Source organism: Rhizophagus irregularis, chromosome 13 (assembly GCF_026210795.1).
Source record: "Rhizophagus irregularis chromosome 13, complete sequence".
Classification (NCBI taxonomy): domain Eukaryota; kingdom Fungi; phylum Glomeromycota; class Glomeromycetes; order Glomerales; family Glomeraceae; genus Rhizophagus; species Rhizophagus irregularis.
The window spans coordinates 3787403-3805609 of NC_089441.1; the positions used below are offsets into that span (position 1 = coordinate 3787403).

The 18207-nt window shown below is 30.2% G+C and overlaps 9 protein-coding genes across 10 annotated transcripts; 4 read left to right on the forward strand and 5 right to left on the reverse strand.

Moving 5' to 3' along the window:
- Positions 1–318: 318 nt before the first annotated feature.
- Positions 319–1098, reverse strand: OCT59_005420 (uncharacterized protein; the record flags this gene model as incomplete). The annotated part of the gene is made up of 1 exon (XM_025320648.2): positions 319–1098. One exon carries the CDS (start codon positions 1096–1098, stop codon positions 319–321), a length of 780 nt encoding a protein of 259 aa, XP_025170865.1.
- A 304-nt stretch (positions 1099–1402) lies between these two features.
- OCT59_005421 (uncharacterized protein) lies at positions 1403–2265 on the reverse strand (the record flags this gene model as incomplete). Its single annotated transcript, XM_025320649.2, has 2 exons — positions 1403–2175; positions 2242–2265. The coding sequence occupies 2 exons, from the start codon at positions 2263–2265 to the stop codon at positions 1672–1674; spliced, it is 528 nt and encodes a 175-aa protein (XP_025170866.2). The 3' UTR covers positions 1403–1671.
- A 420-nt stretch (positions 2266–2685) lies between these two features.
- Positions 2686–4701, forward strand: OCT59_005422 (uncharacterized protein). Its single transcript, XM_025327513.2, has 5 exons — positions 2686–2940; positions 3034–3233; positions 3311–3545; positions 3628–3736; positions 3824–4701. Exons 1-5 carry the CDS (start codon positions 2853–2855, stop codon positions 4410–4412), a joined length of 1221 nt encoding a protein of 406 aa, XP_025170867.1. The 5' UTR covers positions 2686–2852; the 3' UTR covers positions 4413–4701.
- A 2-nt stretch (positions 4702–4703) lies between these two features.
- On the reverse strand, positions 4704–6998 carry OCT59_005423 (chaperonin). Its single transcript, XM_025309504.2, has 4 exons — positions 6595–6998; positions 6240–6462; positions 5014–6163; positions 4704–4946 (listed from the first exon to the last, which is right to left on the reverse strand). Exons 1-4 carry the CDS (start codon positions 6915–6917, stop codon positions 4870–4872), a joined length of 1773 nt encoding a protein of 590 aa, XP_025170868.1. The 5' UTR covers positions 6918–6998; the 3' UTR covers positions 4704–4869.
- Positions 6999–7091: 93 nt separating this feature from the next.
- On the forward strand, positions 7092–8255 carry OCT59_005424. Of its 2 annotated transcripts, XM_025320650.2 has the most exons (6): positions 7092–7209; positions 7274–7329; positions 7440–7517; positions 7585–7677; positions 7761–7850; positions 7942–8255. In XM_025320650.2, the coding sequence occupies exons 2-6, from the start codon at positions 7327–7329 to the stop codon at positions 7993–7995; spliced, it is 318 nt and encodes a 105-aa protein (XP_025170869.1). In that variant the 5' UTR covers positions 7092–7209; positions 7274–7326; the 3' UTR covers positions 7996–8255. The 2 variants fall into 2 exon arrangements, with proteins under 2 accessions (XP_025170869.1, XP_065997502.1); XM_066138356.1 differs by having other exon boundaries at positions 7092–7329.
- On the reverse strand, positions 8083–11490 carry OCT59_005425 (uncharacterized protein; the record flags this gene model as incomplete). Its single annotated transcript, XM_066138357.1, has 9 exons — positions 8083–8456; positions 8517–8764; positions 8835–8914; positions 8994–9096; positions 9166–9256; positions 9330–9485; positions 9559–9636; positions 9720–10246; positions 10578–11490. 9 exons carry the CDS (start codon positions 11488–11490, stop codon positions 8289–8291), a joined length of 2364 nt encoding a protein of 787 aa, XP_065997503.1. The 3' UTR covers positions 8083–8288.
- A 142-nt stretch (positions 11491–11632) lies between these two features.
- Positions 11633–13257, forward strand: OCT59_005426 (uncharacterized protein). Its single transcript, XM_025320653.2, has 6 exons — positions 11633–11902; positions 11972–12116; positions 12213–12349; positions 12412–12512; positions 12593–12710; positions 12783–13257. The coding sequence occupies exons 1-6, from the start codon at positions 11648–11650 to the stop codon at positions 13164–13166; spliced, it is 1140 nt and encodes a 379-aa protein (XP_025170873.2). The 5' UTR covers positions 11633–11647; the 3' UTR covers positions 13167–13257.
- A 110-nt stretch (positions 13258–13367) lies between these two features.
- Positions 13368–16777, forward strand: OCT59_005427 (uncharacterized protein; the record flags this gene model as incomplete). The annotated part of the gene is made up of 18 exons (XM_025320654.2): positions 13368–13401; positions 13478–13597; positions 13672–13749; positions 13822–13886; positions 13951–14022; positions 14089–14276; positions 14357–14588; positions 14657–14742; positions 14815–15001; positions 15092–15270; positions 15351–15462; positions 15523–15624; positions 15750–15818; positions 15901–15997; positions 16082–16335; positions 16427–16493; positions 16569–16638; positions 16732–16777. 18 exons carry the CDS (start codon positions 13368–13370, stop codon positions 16775–16777), a joined length of 2058 nt encoding a protein of 685 aa, XP_025170874.1.
- OCT59_005428 (uncharacterized protein) lies at positions 16613–18205 on the reverse strand (the record flags this gene model as incomplete). Its single annotated transcript, XM_066138358.1, has 3 exons — positions 16613–17496; positions 17588–17648; positions 17719–18205. The coding sequence occupies 3 exons, from the start codon at positions 18203–18205 to the stop codon at positions 17007–17009; spliced, it is 1038 nt and encodes a 345-aa protein (XP_065997504.1). The 3' UTR covers positions 16613–17006.
- Positions 18206–18207: the final 2 nt, after the last annotated feature.

Here is an 18207-nt window from a genome sequence, read left to right on the forward strand (position 1 = left end):
GATATTAAATTACAAACAATCAAAACATCGAATAAGAAAATTCATCATGCATCACATTGCCTGAAACAATGTACTGATCAGCAAATATAATCTAGGGTCACATCACGTGCAGTAGTGTTTTACTATTGTACTTTTGTGATCATTATATGAAAATCAAATTTTGACAGCTGTCAAATTAAAAATTTTTAAACAAATAAAAGATTTTCTTTATATCTTGAATATAAAATTGTTTTAAAAAAAATAATTAAATTTACACGGTTTGATAATATTTATTTATTTAAATGAATTGTGAGAGATGGTAACTTTGACGTTATAATATTAAAGAGTCAAAGGTAGCCGATCAATCATTTTACGATCATAAGGATCAGTCATGTAAATGGGCCTACAATGTTCAAGTTGAGGTAGGGGAACCCGTAAACCTGACATTTCATATAAAGTAAAATTTTCAGAAGTATCGTTAAAAGGAACAAAAGATGAAGAAGATGAAACAATGCTGGTGTAGGGGTAAGGCCAGGGATTATTATTATAATTATCAGCAGGTGGAGTGAGAACAGGTAAAGAAGGGAAAGAAATATCAGATAAATTTGAATTATGAGAATCATTATCAGAAATATCAGAAGAAATTGGAAAAGCAGTAGAGATAGAATTAAATCTCTCTGATCTTTTTTTTGGTTGATAAACATAATCAGGATAAGTTTCTTCATGAACCTTTTTAGCCAATTGAGCCAAAAAACTATAAATATTTCTAATTTCACTAGGAGCATTTTTCCAATTTTTTGAAGCTACTCTTGAAACAAAATCCAATTTTGAACCAAATTTAGAACCTTTTTCAACCATTAATTTAGCTTGAGTGTCCCTTCTATATATTACAAAAGGATTTTGTGGTCTAGGAACTTTACTTGTACGAGATTTTTTTGGTAAAGGAGCGATTAATTCTTTTATAGGTAAAAAGACTTGATTTGAGATTGTTTCAATAATATTTGGTTCTATTGAATTAATCACTTGCTCTACTAATAATTGATCTGGTGCTCTAACTTTATTATTTTGATTGTAAGGAGGAAAAATTGTTTTTTGTTGAAGTCTTATACGAGATGCCATGTTTTAAAGAAGTGAAAGGGGAAAGATAAAATAAAAGAAATAATATATTTTCTTAAAAATGTAGTTTTTTTTTTTTATTTTCACGAAAGAAAAAAAAATCTCTCGATAGTAAGCAATTACTAAAAAAATCAGGTCTATATATACCCGATTTCAAATATCCCATAATAAGTATAGAGTTATTTTTTATGGGCTATTAAGTTAAAATAGCACGTTTAACTATACCGTATTTTGTATTATTTGAAAATCATCATCATCTGTAATTCATTGTTAAAAAGGACGGGTCAAAATGTACACAATATAACAATTGAATAAAAAAAAACGCCATTTTATTGATAATGAAACCTCCTTTTAATAATTATGTAACCATACTTTTTTTTTTATCTATTAATTGATTAGAATACAAATACACGTCAGTTAATTTGCCAAAGATAGCTCGCGTGTCACGAATATACAGAATATATGATAAATATTTTAATATTTGAAACATGTTAAAAAACTCGAAATAGGCAATAAATAGGCGAATTACTCTAAAACACTGATAACTGATTTTTGTTCATATTACGTCATAACTTATCATATCATTGATATTTTTTCAAGGATTTCTTCTTTAATTTTATCGACTTCTTTACTAATATCGATAATAATAATTCTTTCCTCAGAATCTGGATTAGGTTCTTCTAAAGTATTTAATTGTGATTCTAACATATTTAATTTCATAAAATGATCTTTCCTTTCTATAATTCTTTGTTGTAATAATTCTTTACTTCCTTTCAAATATAAAAACCAAACTTTTATATCATTATTATCAGGAACATTTCTTAAAAATTCACGATAATTATATTTTAATGCTGAACACGCTACAAATATATAAGGTTTAGATGAAGTTTTAGATATATTAATGAATTCGTTCTTGACAGCATTTAACCAAGGTACTCGATCTTCTTCATCGAGTGGAATTCCTGATTTCATTTTTTGAATGTTTGAAGGCGGATGTAAGTCGTCTCCTTCAATAAAAGGAGCATCAAGTCCTTGTGAAATTAAGTTCCCAATATGGCTTTTCCCTGATGCCGATACTCCCTATTTGAATGTTTATGCAAAATTATTTAGGATGTTTGAAAAGAATAGATAAGTATTATTTTTTACCATTAAAATCAATATTAAAACCATGTTTAAAAAATTATGGGAAAAAGTGAGTATGTGGCTTATCTAAATGTCATATAATTATTATATCATTGATATGACGTTAAAATTGCTTAATCAATATAACTTTCGCCATATTTGTAAGTCATAACCCTAATAAAAAAGCTTTTTTTTAAAAATTATCATGTGATTAAAATTTCTATCCCGTGTATCCCGTGATAGTGAGGTTACAATTTACATTATGCACATTATGTACGTTATGTACGTTAAGTTACCCTTATTACCAGGATAAAAGTTAAGATTTACGAAGGCAAGATTTACGGTAAATCATATCTATAATCAATATTTTTCCATTTATAGAATGTCAACCGCTGAATTTTATTTTTATGTATTTTTATGTATTTTATGTATTTATTTTATGTAAGGATTAATGTAGTTTTATTTCGGAATATAATTTCCGATGAGTTATTTTTAAAAAAAAAAAAAATTTTCCTTCTCCGTTCTCTCTTATCATAAATTAAAACTGTCTAAAATCATTAGACTTATTACTTTAAATAATATTATTTCTAAAAAAGTAAATTTATACTTTAAAACTTTCTTTTTTACTGGCTTAAATGCAGGCTCTTTCAACATATTTTTCCGATTTTTTTATTCAGCTTGTTGAACCTGCAAGAGAATATTTTCCTGGTGAAGAAGTTCATGGTATATATTTACTTTATAAATATTATATCTTTTTGCTCTTTAAAAGAAATAACCCATTTTTTTTTATTCGTTTGTGTCTTTTAACGTTTATAGGAGCCATTATTGTACAAAGTTCTAAAACAATTAAATCATCAGCCGTTCGTCTTAAACTTAGAGGAAAAGTAACATCAAAGGATCGTGATTTTTGTCTTTTTGAAAAAGAAGTATCAATAGGAGAACATAAACAAGTAGAAAAATATTTACATTTTCCATTTTCATTCAATTTGCCAACCGATATTCCTTCATCCTGTATGGTAATTATAATCTTATAATCTCATTATTATTAAATTTATTTATGAATTTTTTATTTATTTCCTTTAAAAAAAAAAAGTTTTCTGGATATGGTATTACATATACATTAAAAGCTGCATTACAAACGGTATCATGGTTATCGGAAACATTTTTACGTAAATGTTCAACAGAGATTAAAATTTTAGATGATATAAATATAAAAAATTATCCTCCACCAATTGTTAGACCTTTTCAAATTGAAGTTAAGGGGAAAAAGAAATTTCGTGGCTATGCTCATATAAATATTGAAATCTCAAAGGGTGCAATTATGAGAGGTAAAGAATCTTTTTTTTTTTTCCTAAGCAAATCATTTATTTTTATTTATTTATAATTTTAACATTGAATATCCTTAATAAGGCCAATCTGTCCCAATTAGTATTCATATAAAACATATCGCTCCTATTAAAAATCTTGAAGGTGTACTTATAGCTTTATATAAAAGAACAAAAACTATATCAAAAAATGGGTTTGTATTTGTTTTGTTTTAATATTCTTTTAATCAAATATTTAAATTTATAATTAACAAACTTTTTGTTTTGTTTTATATTATTAGTAAAGAAGAAACTACGCGTAAAGTAATATCATCGACAATCTTGCCTATATTAATTAATCCAGATACATCTGAAGCAACAATTAATACAAAAATAACAGTTCCAAATAAAGTGCCACCAACAGTTAATAATGCAAGATATTTTTTCATATCATATTCAATAGAAATTAACGTAGATTTAACGATTAAGAAAACAATATTCGAAACTTCTAGTAAAGTGGGAAAACACAGTTATGCTCATTTAAGAAAGAAAATGGGAAAATATAATGGTTATTTTAATATACCGCTTGTAATAGGTACAACTGACGTTAGTAATTATAATAACAATGATTACACTAATATTCATGATCATAATCATCATATGAGACGTCCAAGTGAATGGACTATTGGTTCTTCAAATAATCATCCAATTGATCCTTCATTTTTATCAGCATTATCAGATTCATATAACAATTGTCATTATCATAATGAAGATGGAGATAATTATGCAATGTCTTGGGATGGAACAGGAACAATCTCTCCCATACCTTCTGCTCCTTCTGTAGATGATTTTGAAGTATATGATGATTTTAATATTCATTATTCTTCATAGATGTTACTTTACTTCACCTTTTATTTTATATATTATTATCTATTTTTTATTTTTTGTAAATTATATTTAGCCGAAAATTCAATGGTTAAGGAAAATACGATTTAATGTAAAATAAGTGTAAATATTATCATTAGTAATGAAAGAATTTCATACAATCATTTAAATTACATATAACACATATATTATCAAGTGATAATTTTTAAAGTTGAAGAAACAGTAGTACATGTAAAACATGACGCGTTTTTTTACGCGTCGCATACCACGAATCAAATAACAAAGTATAGAAAAATTATGTAAAATTGTAAAATTTGATTTTATTTCAGTGAATGATAATAATTTGTGAACCTATACTTTGATTACTCATGATACGAACTAATAATATTAATAATTACTATTCTAATAATTACAAATAATTTTATTATTTTATTTTTTCCCTAAAGTAAAAAAAAATATGAAGTTACATCATACCCATATCACCCATTCCACCCATTCCACCCATACGTCCCATTCCGCCAGCGGCTCCCTTATTTTCCTCTACAAAAATCAAAGAACGCGTAAATTATTGTAAAATAAACAAAAATTAATAACAAGTATTACAAACCTGGAGCTTCGGTAATCATGCATTCCGTCGTTGTTAATAAACTAGCAACACCTGAAGCATCAACGAGTGCTGTTCTCACAACTTTCAATGGATCTACAATACCACGTGAAACAAGATCGCCATACTCGCCCTTAGCAGCATCATATCCATAATTAAAATCATCCACATGATTATCTAGGATTTTGCCAACAATAACGGCACCTTCTTCACCAGCATTATCCACAATAGTTTTTGCTGGCTTTTGAAGTGCTGATTTAACTATGTCTATACCTAATTTTTGATCAAAATTGGCGGGTGACAAATTATCAAGACATTTAATAGATTTCAAAAGGGCAACGCCTCCCCCTGGAACAGTGCCTTCCTCAACCGCAGCTCGTGTAGCATTTAAAGCATCAACAAACCGATCTTTCTTTTCGCCAACTTCGAGTTCAGAAGATCCACCTACTTTGATAACAGCTACACCGCCCGACAATTTAGCAAGGCGTTCTTGTAATTTTTCTTTCTCATAATCAGAAACAGACGCATCATTAATTGCTGCACGGATTTGTTCACAACGTTGATTTATAAAGTCTTTGGAACCATCACCGTTAAGAAGGATGGTGTCTTCCTTGGTAATAGTAACGGAACCGGTTGAACCGAAAAGATCAGGAGTAGCACGCTCAAGCTTGATATCTAACTCATCTGAGAAAACTGTTCCACCTGTTAATATAGCTAAATCACCTAAGATAGATTTTCTATTATCACCAAAGCCGGGAGCTTTTACAGCGGCCACTTGAATATTGCCACGTAATTTATTCAAGATACAAGCGGCCAAAGCTTCACCATCAATATCTTCAGATATAATTAAAAGCGGTCTGCGTTGTGTAGATGAAGTTTCTAATGCCGGTAAAATATCTTGCAAAACTGAAATTTTTTTCTCGGAGAGTAGAATTAAAGGCTTTTCAAATTCAACTTTTTGAGTTTTAGCTTCAGTGATAAAATATGGTGATATATATCCACGATCAAAACGCATTCCTTCGGTTATTTCTAACTCATCTTCGATTGTCTTTCCTTCTTTTACTGTGATGACGCCTTCCTTCCCGACTTTTTCCATGGCATTAGCTATTAATTTACCAACATGCGTATCGCCATTAGCCGAGATCGTAGCAACCTAACAGAAATTCATTATGGATAAATCTATAATAATCGGTGAAATTAGTTCCAATTTAAACTGAATTCATTTATACCTGAGCTATCTCTTCGCTTGTAGTTATAACACGACTTTTCTCTCGTAGAAATTTGACAATGGAATCAACCGCCATTTGAACTCCGCGACGTAGATCCATCGGGTTACAGCCAGCGGCAACATTTTTTACACCTTCTACAAAAATTGCTCGCGTGAGAATCGTAGCGGTTGTGGTACCATCTCCTGCCATTTCATTAGTTTTGTTGGCAACGTCTTGAACTAACCTAATAACAAAAATAAACATTAGTTCACGTTTTAAGGAATTAGCGCGTATCTTTTTTTTATATTTATAAAACCATTATAACTGCGCGTGTATACTAATAAAAGAAATTGTTTTTATAATAAACTGAATTCACCTTGCACCAAGGTTTTCGAATTTGTCTTTAAGTGATATACTTTTAGCTACAGTGACACCGTCCTTTGTGATCTTAGGGCTACCATATGGTTGTTCAATCAACACATTACGTCCCTTGGGACCAAGTGTAACAGCTACCGCCTTAGCTAAAATATCAACACCTTTTAGTAATGAAGCACGTCCTTCAACTCCAAATTTAAGGTCTTTGTGAGTAGCATAAAATCGCGATAGAAACGGTCTTTTAGAGTTTCTAGATACCATAGATAGGGAAGGAGAAATAGTTATATGAGGAGCTTTATTGAAAAATTGTGAGACGCGCTGCATATTGTCTGTTTTACTTATTTTTTATGAAATTGTTAGAATGAAAATTCAAAAGTAAAAAATTTTTTTTTCGTGAGAAAGTATATTTTTTTTTTGACCCAAAAAAATTTTTTTTTAGTACAGATCTCAAGTTTTGATTGGAGATTAAAAAAAATTCCATCAATTTCTATATTGATATTACGAAGTAAAATAAATTGCGTAGAATTTTCTCCAACTTTCTATCTCCTTTAAATTAAATGACGGAGGCGCTTTTTCATAAAAAAATTTTTTAATTTTTCCCGATTGGTTAGAATTCGTAAGTATTACTGAATATAGCAATATATAAAATATAGATTTCTGATTCTTTGTCGCTTGATCAGTTTAATTTGGTATTGAGAAAAACACCTATCTTTAACAGTAAATAATTATAAAAATGGTACGCGTTTATAAAAATTTCAGATATATCTTTTTTCGATTAAAAGCATAATTTTGTGAAAAAACGGTTGTGAAAAAAAATATATTTTTTTTTTCAAAAAATTTTTTTAGGCAACGGCCACTAGGAATGTAAAAGCTATAATTCCACTTCTTGACCGCGTACTTGTTCAACGTATTAAACCAGTACAGGTACATCATTTATATCACTTTAATTATCGTGTAACACTATTCTAAAAAATTTTAAAATTTACGTTAGAAAACCTCCTCTGGTATCTTAATTCCTGAAAAATCACTTGAATCTTTAAATGAGGGAGAGGTTATTTCGGTCGGTAAAGGTGCATTAGATAAGGTGATTGTAATATAGATTTGTTTTTAAATTATCATCCATCTGTATTTCTGACGCGTGTTTTATATATCTCATAAATGAATTAGGAAGGAAAACACGTTCCAAATCAAGTAAAACCTGGAGATCGTGTACTTCTTCCATCCTACGGAGGTAGTACTGTTAAAGTTGGAGAAGAAGTAAGTCATGTATTCTGATTTTTATTTTTATTATTTTTTTTTTTTGATTAAAATATACGATTTAAATTATGTTTCAAATTCATTCAATTAGGAATATACACTTTTCCGTGATGCTGAAATTTTGGCTAAAATTGAGGAAAAATAACTTGTTGAATTTTAATAATTCAGTTCTTTTGAACAATGGTGTAATAAGAAAATATTAATAAATCAAACTTTAAACAATAATAATTGTTTGAGGTCTTGTGGTAATATAGACCGAATTTTAGTATTTTTTTTAATTCTTTATATATAAAGATGATGTTCTAAAAATTGTTTGTATCCCAAATTGTTCAAAAAAGATAAAAAAAATTAATTAAACCCAAAATAAATTATAAATAATAAATAATATCTATACATTTCATCCGTATTTTATCCTGAACCTTTAACCAATTGTCCAAACTATATCCCTGCAGCTAACGATTCTCTTAAATCTCTTGAAAGTCCAGATATAATAATGTTTGCTTGTAATTTTAGCTTTTCACGTTGTTTAGGTGTAGGTATAGAGGGCAATACGCCATTATTGTCTCGCGTTGATGAAGATTGTTGTGGCGATTTACTTGATAGTTTCTGCAAAATATAATTGTTTAATACAAATTATATATGTACATAGAAACTTGAACTACTTACCAACTCGTCTTTTACTCTTACTAGTAAATCCACTAATTCCATTTCGTCTTTACCAATCATCCATTTCCTTACATCATCATCACATAATACTTGTAAATAACGTTTACGTAACTCATTTTGTGCTTCTATGGTACGTTGTCTGAGCCATGTAGCAAAATTACCGCATTTTAGAAATTGTGCGTAAAAATTTAGATAAGTGTCCGTAGACGTCGTTGAAAAATTTTTTGATTTAAAAGGTATTTGTGGTCCTATTCGCGACAAAATTATTAGTTATGCAAAAATAGAATTATACTTTAAAATAATGTTAAATATTATTACCGTGTTCTTGTAACGATTTCAAAAACACATCAGTTTTAAATGGCTTAAGTAGTGGAGGTTCTTGTGAAGAGGAGAGTGTTCTAAAAAGCATTATTTTTTTGTTAACATAAATAATTTAATATCATATCATCATTAAGTCATTTTCTACTAGAAACATACATATGAAATGGTATTAACGTAGAAAAATATCGGTTAAGTGGCACTAAAAATTTTTCCGTGAGATCAACGAAATATCTCCTCAAAATATTATTCAATAAATAATCTACAAATTACAAAATCAAAAAATTATTAGCATAAAATTTCTAAACCACTCTTCATGTTATAAACTTACCTGGTGGATATCCACGAGCTATTGCTTCTGCAAGCAGTTTCAGTATAGCTTTATCTTTAGCTATAACAGATTTTCGTTTACTTGTTACTCCCTAAAGAATATGATAGTTTTACAAGATGTACGTCGACGAATATTTTATATTTGCTTAAGTAAATATTTCTTACTTGTACAAAATCGAGCGATGAAGCATTTAATCCTTTCCATGAAGAGTCACCTGATTTTCTTGATTTAGATTTTCCAACTCTTATTATATGTGGCCAATGTTGTAAAGCTTTTGTAAAGAATGGATTTGTCACTCCGATAATTATATTTGAAGAAGGCTATAAAACGGATGATAAAGAATTTTAATTCATGTATTATGAAATATTTTATAAATTATATAATTATGTCCACCTTGTTCTTCGTTACAAAAGACTTAAAATCCGAATCCTGAATTGTAAAATATGGTCGGTAATCCCCACAATAAGGTATCTACGATAAATAATAGTTAATTTATAATAAATAAATAATAAAATCACGAATAAATTAAATTTAATTATATCATTATAACATACTGGATTAATAAGATCCACCAATTCTAACACAGTCTCACTACATATTTTTGGATCAGGTGCCATCAATACAATAGGTTCTGCAAATAACATCAATTCCCAACATAACCATAAATCTTTTAACATATCTTTAAAATATGTAAACATAGTAACTGGTGGTAACGAAGCAAGAATTTGAGTTTCTGGTTGATAATTTGCCATATCAAATGGACATGTTTCAAGAAGCTGTGGCTTATTAGGTTGTGATAATTCTACTTGTATAACATTCCCCAGAAATGGAAGGTCAAAATGGTTTCCTGGTGCTGGAGGTTTCCAGCTAGCAATATCATGACAAGCTGCTTCAAGCATAGGTTTACCAACGTCAAAATATGCTGGCCCAAGAATAGAGGCCATTTTTGAGAAAAGACCAACATATGGATATTGTGATAAAATAACTAAAGACTTCTGAAAGTAACCACGCCTTATTCGCGGATCTTTCTTTTGACGGAAGAAAACATAACCATATAAAAATCCTGCGTCGGCTGTTGGACCTAATTAATATAGCATTGTTACTCAATATATTGTATGGGTTTAATTTCTCAACAATAACTTCTCATTTATGTTCATATTAAATTTTATCATCCATGATAGTTCTACACACCAAACTCATCCAAATTAAATGGATCAGGAGGTATTAAAACTTTATACCGCTTTTGATTTGTGCATATCAAAATTATAATCTGAACATTTATAAATTGAATTATCATACAAAATAAATTTATTATGCAGCTGTTAAAATGAACTTTTCCAGCGCTAATATGCTCGTATTTTGAAACAATGCCAAATTCATACATAACAAATGAATTAATTTTTATGACTAACCTGAAGAAACCAATCCAGATTGTGAACATCTTATACGAAAATTAAATACTGTATCTCCCACGTCAAATGAATTCGAATCGGGGAATGCAGAAAAACAAATATTTTTCTTTTCATCATCTGTCAACTCTAAAGGTGGATACATTAAATCCATTGCCTGCCCCAATTCTAAATCGAAATTAATTACACAAAAACATAACATCCAATTCCTGAAATTGTCCAATGCTAATAATTGGAATTCAATTATATCCCAATCGTTTAATTTTGTATCATCATGTCGTTCCATTTCTTTTTCTTTTAATGAACCAGATGTATTTGATTCATTGAGGGAATTAGAACTGTTTGTCCTTTTTGAACTTGATTCGTCTAATTCTATTGAAAATATTTCACAATCGTTAAAGGGATTTCGGACAAAAGTTGGAGTAAAATATAAACTATGAGGCTCTTTTGAATAACTTAAAGATCTTTTCATTGTATTTCTTTTTAGTTTTTCAGGAAAATTTTCTATCTGCTCAGGCTCTTCTTTATTGGTACTAATTGTATCTGGAAGTCTTGTCGTGGAATGAAAACCCTTCTTCATTAAATGCGTAGTAGAGGAAGAAGGTGAAGAATATGACGAGGAATAGCGTGGAGAAGGGGCTAAAGAAGTATTTGTTATGTTATTGGTTTTATTCGTTATTGGATTTAATGGCAAAGGTGAAGACGACAAAGATGTTAAATCCGGACTAGAGTTTTTTGAAGAAGGCTGAGAAGGAAGTGTTGATAATTTATTGACAAGAATTGGATTCCCCGTAATTGGTGACATTCCTGAAGGGGCTACAGAAGCCGAAATATGTGAACTAGGCTTCCTGGCAGGAATAATAATAGGAGGTGAAGGAGCGTGAACTTCAAAAGTATAAGTTGATTCCTTTGTCATTTTCCTTGTTTAGAAACAAACAAGTTGGGCAAAATTCAAATGAATTGAATGGTTAGATCAATTTATAATAATACAATGTGTACAAACTTGCATTGACCTCCAAACTAAATTTGGAGATAACGTTGATCATTAACATTGCTTTTTTTTTTATTACAAAATGATTCCCAACAATTCAAATAAAGATAATTTGCTTACCGATTCTGTGGCAACCGCAAGTTTGAATTCGAGTAATGCTGCTTTCTGGAAGAATGATTGGTTGAATGTTCAAAGTTCACTATCTTCGCTACGAAATTCGTTAGCGTCTTTTCCTTCTTCTCCTTTGCGCATTATGCGAGTTAGCCAGTTAGACGCTGACTTATTAGATTCTGAGCTTTTTGGAACATTTAAAGAGCAATTGTGGCTATTATTCAGCGTAAATATTTTGTTACTATTATAATTAGGTTATGTGTAAATGTTATTTGCTAAATTGTACATTTTACAGCCTCAAATTAAACAAACTTTTGAGCCAGAATTGCTTGCTATTCTGCATTTTATATATCGTCTTACCGTTTTAGAGTCTGGCGCGACTTATGGCGCGCAATTGCAGAATCTTAAATATCGAAATGAGAAACAACATTGGGGAGGATGTGTGAAGTTGATCATTTTGTATAAGCAATTGATTGTCTTTTAATATTTTAAACGATCGGATTGATTTAATACGCGTCATATAAATATATTTTTAGTACAATCTATAACCAAAGACTCGCCATTAACAACATTTCAGAAATTTGCGTACATCGCGATGACAGTAGGAGGTCAATATATATGGATTCGCATCAGTCGGCTGGTGATAGCGCAAGGATGGAGTGAATTAAGTGAGGTAATATGGATTCTAATATAAATATGAGATTCCGAAACCTAAATATTTTTGATATAATTTAGGATGATCCCCGAAATATATTCTGGAAAGTATTGCAAAAAGTGGAAAACATTTATAAAACAGTGTCTTTATTAAATTTTTTGATATTTTTATATGATGGCAAGTAAGTGTAGATATAGAATTGATGTGGAAATTTCTATATTAATGTTAGTATGCTAACTTAGTATGAACGATTATTTTTAGGTACAGTACATTAACTGATAGAATTCTTTCAATACGTTTAGTTTATGCTCGTAGAATAATGAATAGACAAGTTAGCTTTGAATTTTTAAATCGACAATTGGTTTGGCATGCCTTTACGGTAAACTTGATTTTTTTATATCGAAAACTTTTTTTAAAAAAATTTAATATAATTTTGATATGTTTTTCATAGGAATTTCTTCTCTTCATTATGCCTCTTATTAACTTGCGTAAACTTAAAAACCTTTTAAAACGTAAACTTCTCCCTGAATCTTACTTCAGATCCAATTTACTTGATTTTTTACCTACACATATTTGTGCTATATGTCATGAGAATCAATCAGCTTCAAATGCATCTGCCGTTATCTCGTCTAAGGTACACAATCCATATGAAACGAACTGTGGGCATAAGTATTGTTATTTTTGTATTAAAACTAAATTGCTTCAAGAAGGCGGAACCTGGCAATGTTTAAGATGTGGTGCGGAAGTGAAAGAAATTAAAAGACTTTTAGAGAAGTTAGTTGAAGAGGAGGAGGAAAATGATAGAACTAATAAAGGAAAACAGCCGGCAAGATGAATGTCTACATTAGCCCAAATATATCAAGTAAAAATTTCTGTAATAAATCTTACGTTAAATAAAATAAATATAAAATCCTAGATGATTATCTAATTTTGAGGTTATAATTATAATTTTACTCTGGATTTATGTTTGTAGATCAATATTGTAATGTTCGATTAATGTTCGATTAATTACTACTTTTCCTTTTACTTTTATATAATGGCGTTTTGGAAACCAGGAACTGTTGCACCAGGTACATAAACCCTGGTTGCAAGTTTAATTAAATGTCCGTTAGAAAAAATAGTTTTTTACTTTTAGCGGATTTATAGGAATAAGTGTTGATCGCGAGGCAGAAAAAGAAACAAACGAAAACCTAGTGACCTTTGTTAATTATGACACTAATTTATCAATTCAACAGCAAAGAAAGGGGTTACCGATTTTCAAATCACGTAATGCAAACCATTTTACTACGAAAACGTCTCTGTCTACAAAAGAAGTTTACTTATGTTCCTTTCATTTAAAGGTGATCAAATACTTTATCTCGTGGAACAATATCAGACAACAATTATCGTTGGACAAACAGGTTGTGGCAAATCAACGCGTAAGTTAAGTGTGCAGTTTCGAATATTTTCCGTATTTTCTTAAAATTTGAACATACAATATTTCTGTTTAGAATTGCCCCAATATCTTCATGAAGCGGGCTGGACAGTAGGTGGTCGGATTGTAGCTTGTACTCAAGTAATATCTATTTTTTTTTTTCAATTATATTTACTTAAATCGAGGTATTAACGATTTTTATTAGCCTCGTCGCGTGGCCGCTGTGACGGTTGCTGATCGCGTTGCTTCTGAGATGAATGTAAAGCTTGGCAATGAAGTAAGATATTAAGTTCACGTTTCATATTCTTCATAATTGATATTAATCTTTTTATTGTATTGTAAGGTCGGATATAGCATTAGATTCGAAGAATGTTATGATCCAAATTTAACAAGTATCAAATACATGACCGATGGCATGTTGTTTCGAGAGACATTTCTTGATCCTTTATTAACACAATACAGTGTTATTATGATTGACGAAGCTCATGAGCGCAGCTTATATACTGATCTTTTGTTGGGAATTCTGAAAAAGTAAAGCATAACACCTAAACATTCGTGGCTTTTTTTTATTTTATCATTGTTCTATGATAAATCATAATTTAAATCTTTAGAATTCAGAAAAGAAGACCAGAATTAAGACTTATTATTTCTTCTGCTACATTGGATGCAGAAGCATTTTATGAGTTTTATAACACTAATACAACGAATGATTCTAGTAAGGATAATGTATCTATAATTTCTTTGGAAGGTAGGATGTTTCCAGTGGATATACATTACCTAGAAGAACCATGTCAAGATTACGTTGAAACTGCAATTCAAACCGCTTTTGATATTCATGTAAAGGTATGTTTTTTACAATTTGAAGTGCTTTAATATGTCTAGAGTGCTTATGTGGACTAAACATAATATAGGAGCCTCCAGGAGATATTCTTATATTTTTAACTGGGCGTGATGAAATTGACAAAACTGTTGGAGAAATTTTTCAAAGAGCTACAACGTATTTAAAATTAATGTAAATGTGTATATTATACAATTAATATGGATGCCTAATATTGTATTAATATTAAAGCTTACCTCGATCGGCCATGAAAATTAAACCGTTACCTATTTATGCTGGATTACCTTCCGAGCAACAATTGGAAATATTTGAACAAACTCCACAAAATACTCGCAAAGTAGTAGTGGCTACTAATATAGCCGAAGCTTCTATTACGATAGGAGGAATTGTATACGTTATCGATTGTGGCTTTGTTAAAGTACATAAAGTTAATAATATAGTATTTTATGAAAGATTCATTTTAATTAATATTTAGGATTTAAGAATTGAATATTATTGATACTTTCAGTTACGAGCTTATAATCCCAAAACTGGGATGGAAAGCCTTACCGTGGTTCCAATATCCAAAGCTTCGGCTCAACAAAGGGCAGGTCGTGCGGGTAGAGTTATGCCTGGAAAAGCATATAGATTGTACACAGAGGATTCATTTTATAAATTGAGAGACGCCAGTATCCCAGAGATACAAAGGTGATTTTTTTTTCCAGAATTCTATTTTTTAAAAAAAGTTGTCAATTACACATTGATTAATAAATATAATTATTTAATAGAAGCAATCTGGCTCAAGTTGTTCTCCATTTGAAAGCATTAGGAATTGATAACGTTTTAAGATTTGATTTTATGACACCCCCACCCGCTGAACTTATGATACGAGCGTTAGAAGTATGAACATTATATTTTTTTTTTAACCTTTTAGATTTATTAATCTCCTTTTTCACTTAGTTATTATATTCTTTGAAAGCACTTGATGATTACGGTCGGCTTACCATGCCATTAGGGATGCAATTAGCAGAATTTCCTGTCGATCCAATGCTCGGAAAAATTGTATGGTTATTGTGTTTTTTCTTCATCTGACTTATTGTTTTGTGCCAGTTCTTTTTCAATTTCAAATCGGTTAGAACCATGAAATCGATTAGATCTAAAAGTATTTTAAAAAATTATATTTATAGTTACTGGATTCGTATAAGTATCAATGTGCTGAAGAAATGCTTACTATAGCTGCAATGATATCAGTTCAGGTAGTCTATAAAAAAAATATTCTGTTCATAAATATTATAGTCAATTTTCATCATAAATTTTGTTCAATTTTACTACTTATAGAATGTTTTTGTCACTCCTTCAAGTCCATCAGCTGAATTTGAAGAAGAGAAACGAAAATTTGCTGTTGAAGAAGGTGACCATATAACATCATTGAACGGTTAGTTAAATGTAAATTTTATATGGAATCAAGCTTTATTTCGTATTTAACATATAACATCTAAAACATCATCTACTCTATAAGTATTTAATGCCTTCGTCACCCGTGGAAAGAAATCTGCAAGATGGTGTCATCAACGTTATTTAAATTTTCGTGCACTTTCTCGCGCTTTATCAATTCGTGAGCAATTAAAAAAGTATTTAGTAAGATTTGATGTACCAATTGAATCATGTGGAAATGACACTGTGAAAATTAGGAAATGTCTTGTCAGTGGATATTTTGCTCACGCTGCTAAGATGCAATCTGATGGATCGTTTAGATCTGTTAGAGACAATGTTGTACGTTACTTAATTAAAATTTCATGTCACGTGTATTATTTAAATTATAGTAATATGATTATTTATTTATTTATTTTTTTTCAAAAAATAGGAATTACATGTACACCCATCTTCCATATTATTTACTCGTAATGCTCCTTGGGTTATTTTCCATGAAGGTATTATTTATAAGGAAACCGTCTTTTGTAAAAAATAAAATTTATTTATTAAACGATTTTTTTTTTCAAAATAAGTTGTTTCCACAACTAAAGCATTTATGCGAGAGTTAACAATAATTGATCCTGCCTGGCTAACTGAATTAGCGTTAAGCATCGTAGTCTTTTATTTACAATTATTTTTTAAATGTCGTTCTATAGTTAATTTAAATACTAAACATATATATATACACTTAAATAGTCCTCATTTTTATGAAATTAGGAAAACATCCTTACCAGCTCATTGAAAATATAAGGTAAGTAGCTTGCATTGAAATTATATTAAATAAAAAAAGATCTAAATTTTTAAGTTACTTTTAGCGAAAGGGGAGAGAAGTATAAATTAATTATAATTATGAGAATTTTTGCGATTATACGCAAAATATATAAATATTTTTTTTTTTGTTTGATAATAAGTCAAGCACTTAGTTATAAAATTATGACAAGTGTTTCTTTTCACACCCTCAATCACTTCATTTAACCCAAATCCATTTCATCATCTTCAATTTTACCATTTGCCGCTTCATCCTCCACAATTTGACCATCCTCCATTTCATCGTCCTGAGCGGGTGTTACACCATTCGTTATGGACGGAGATGGATTGTCATATGGAGTATGAACACCGTTTCTCGTTTCTACATGTGTCGTGTGATTCATGAGTGGTGTTGTTGACCCCGAATTAATAATTTCTCTATTTAAATTATCATTTACTGTCCCCGAAGGATTTATGGAGCCGTTTTCTCGAACATCAGGGCTCATTTCTTCCTCACGAGGAATGCGATACGAGTCCAAAATTTCTTGTACGCAAATACCTAATTCACGAACATTACAATCAGTAATTTCCCACCATAATAATCCGTTGCTTGGATTAATGTTTAATTGAAGATCCATCATTTGAGCCGCTATGTATATTGCGGCACTTGCGATAGTTTCGGGCTTTTGAAATAGACACATAGGTGTTAAGTAACTTTAAAGAGAATTAATATATGAATTAGCGTATAACTTATTCCAACTTCAATTAATAAATAATTTGACACAATACATTTCAATTTTTTTACCTATCGTTTATTATTGCCCAAGCATGAGATGCAAAATTTTGCAACACATTTTTTTCAACACCTATATCAATTAATTATTAAGTATAATAAATTCGAGGAACGTGAATAGCAGTAATTAAAAAATTGACTACCTTTCAGTGTTTTTACGAAGTCGAGCAGTACTTTATATGGCTTATTAATCGCTAGGTCAAAACAGAGGGTTGCTGCGATCATCGGCTCCTTTTTTTTAATAGTCCTCGACCAATGCTCAATTTCCCCTTCGTCTTTGACATAAGGCGATAGATCTTTTCGCGCAAACTTTGCACAACTTGAAGAAACTTGAGATATTTTTCTCATTGTTTCTTCAGTTTTACAAGCTAATAATATACATGCTCCGGCGATCTCATACTTGTGATGTCTTTTAAAGCTCCTCAACATAAAGAATCTATGATAATATGTTGCCGCCGTTGCTATTGTGTTTTGAGGTATATTTAAGTTCCAACTGACGTTTAGGAGGAATTTCATTCCTACCCTTCTTGTAATTCGTTCTTCTGTCAGAGAAGTTCCATCTCGGCGAGAAGGAGTATTATTAATATAGTCAGCTTTATTAAAACGCCAATTGGCAGAAAAGGCGGCCATAT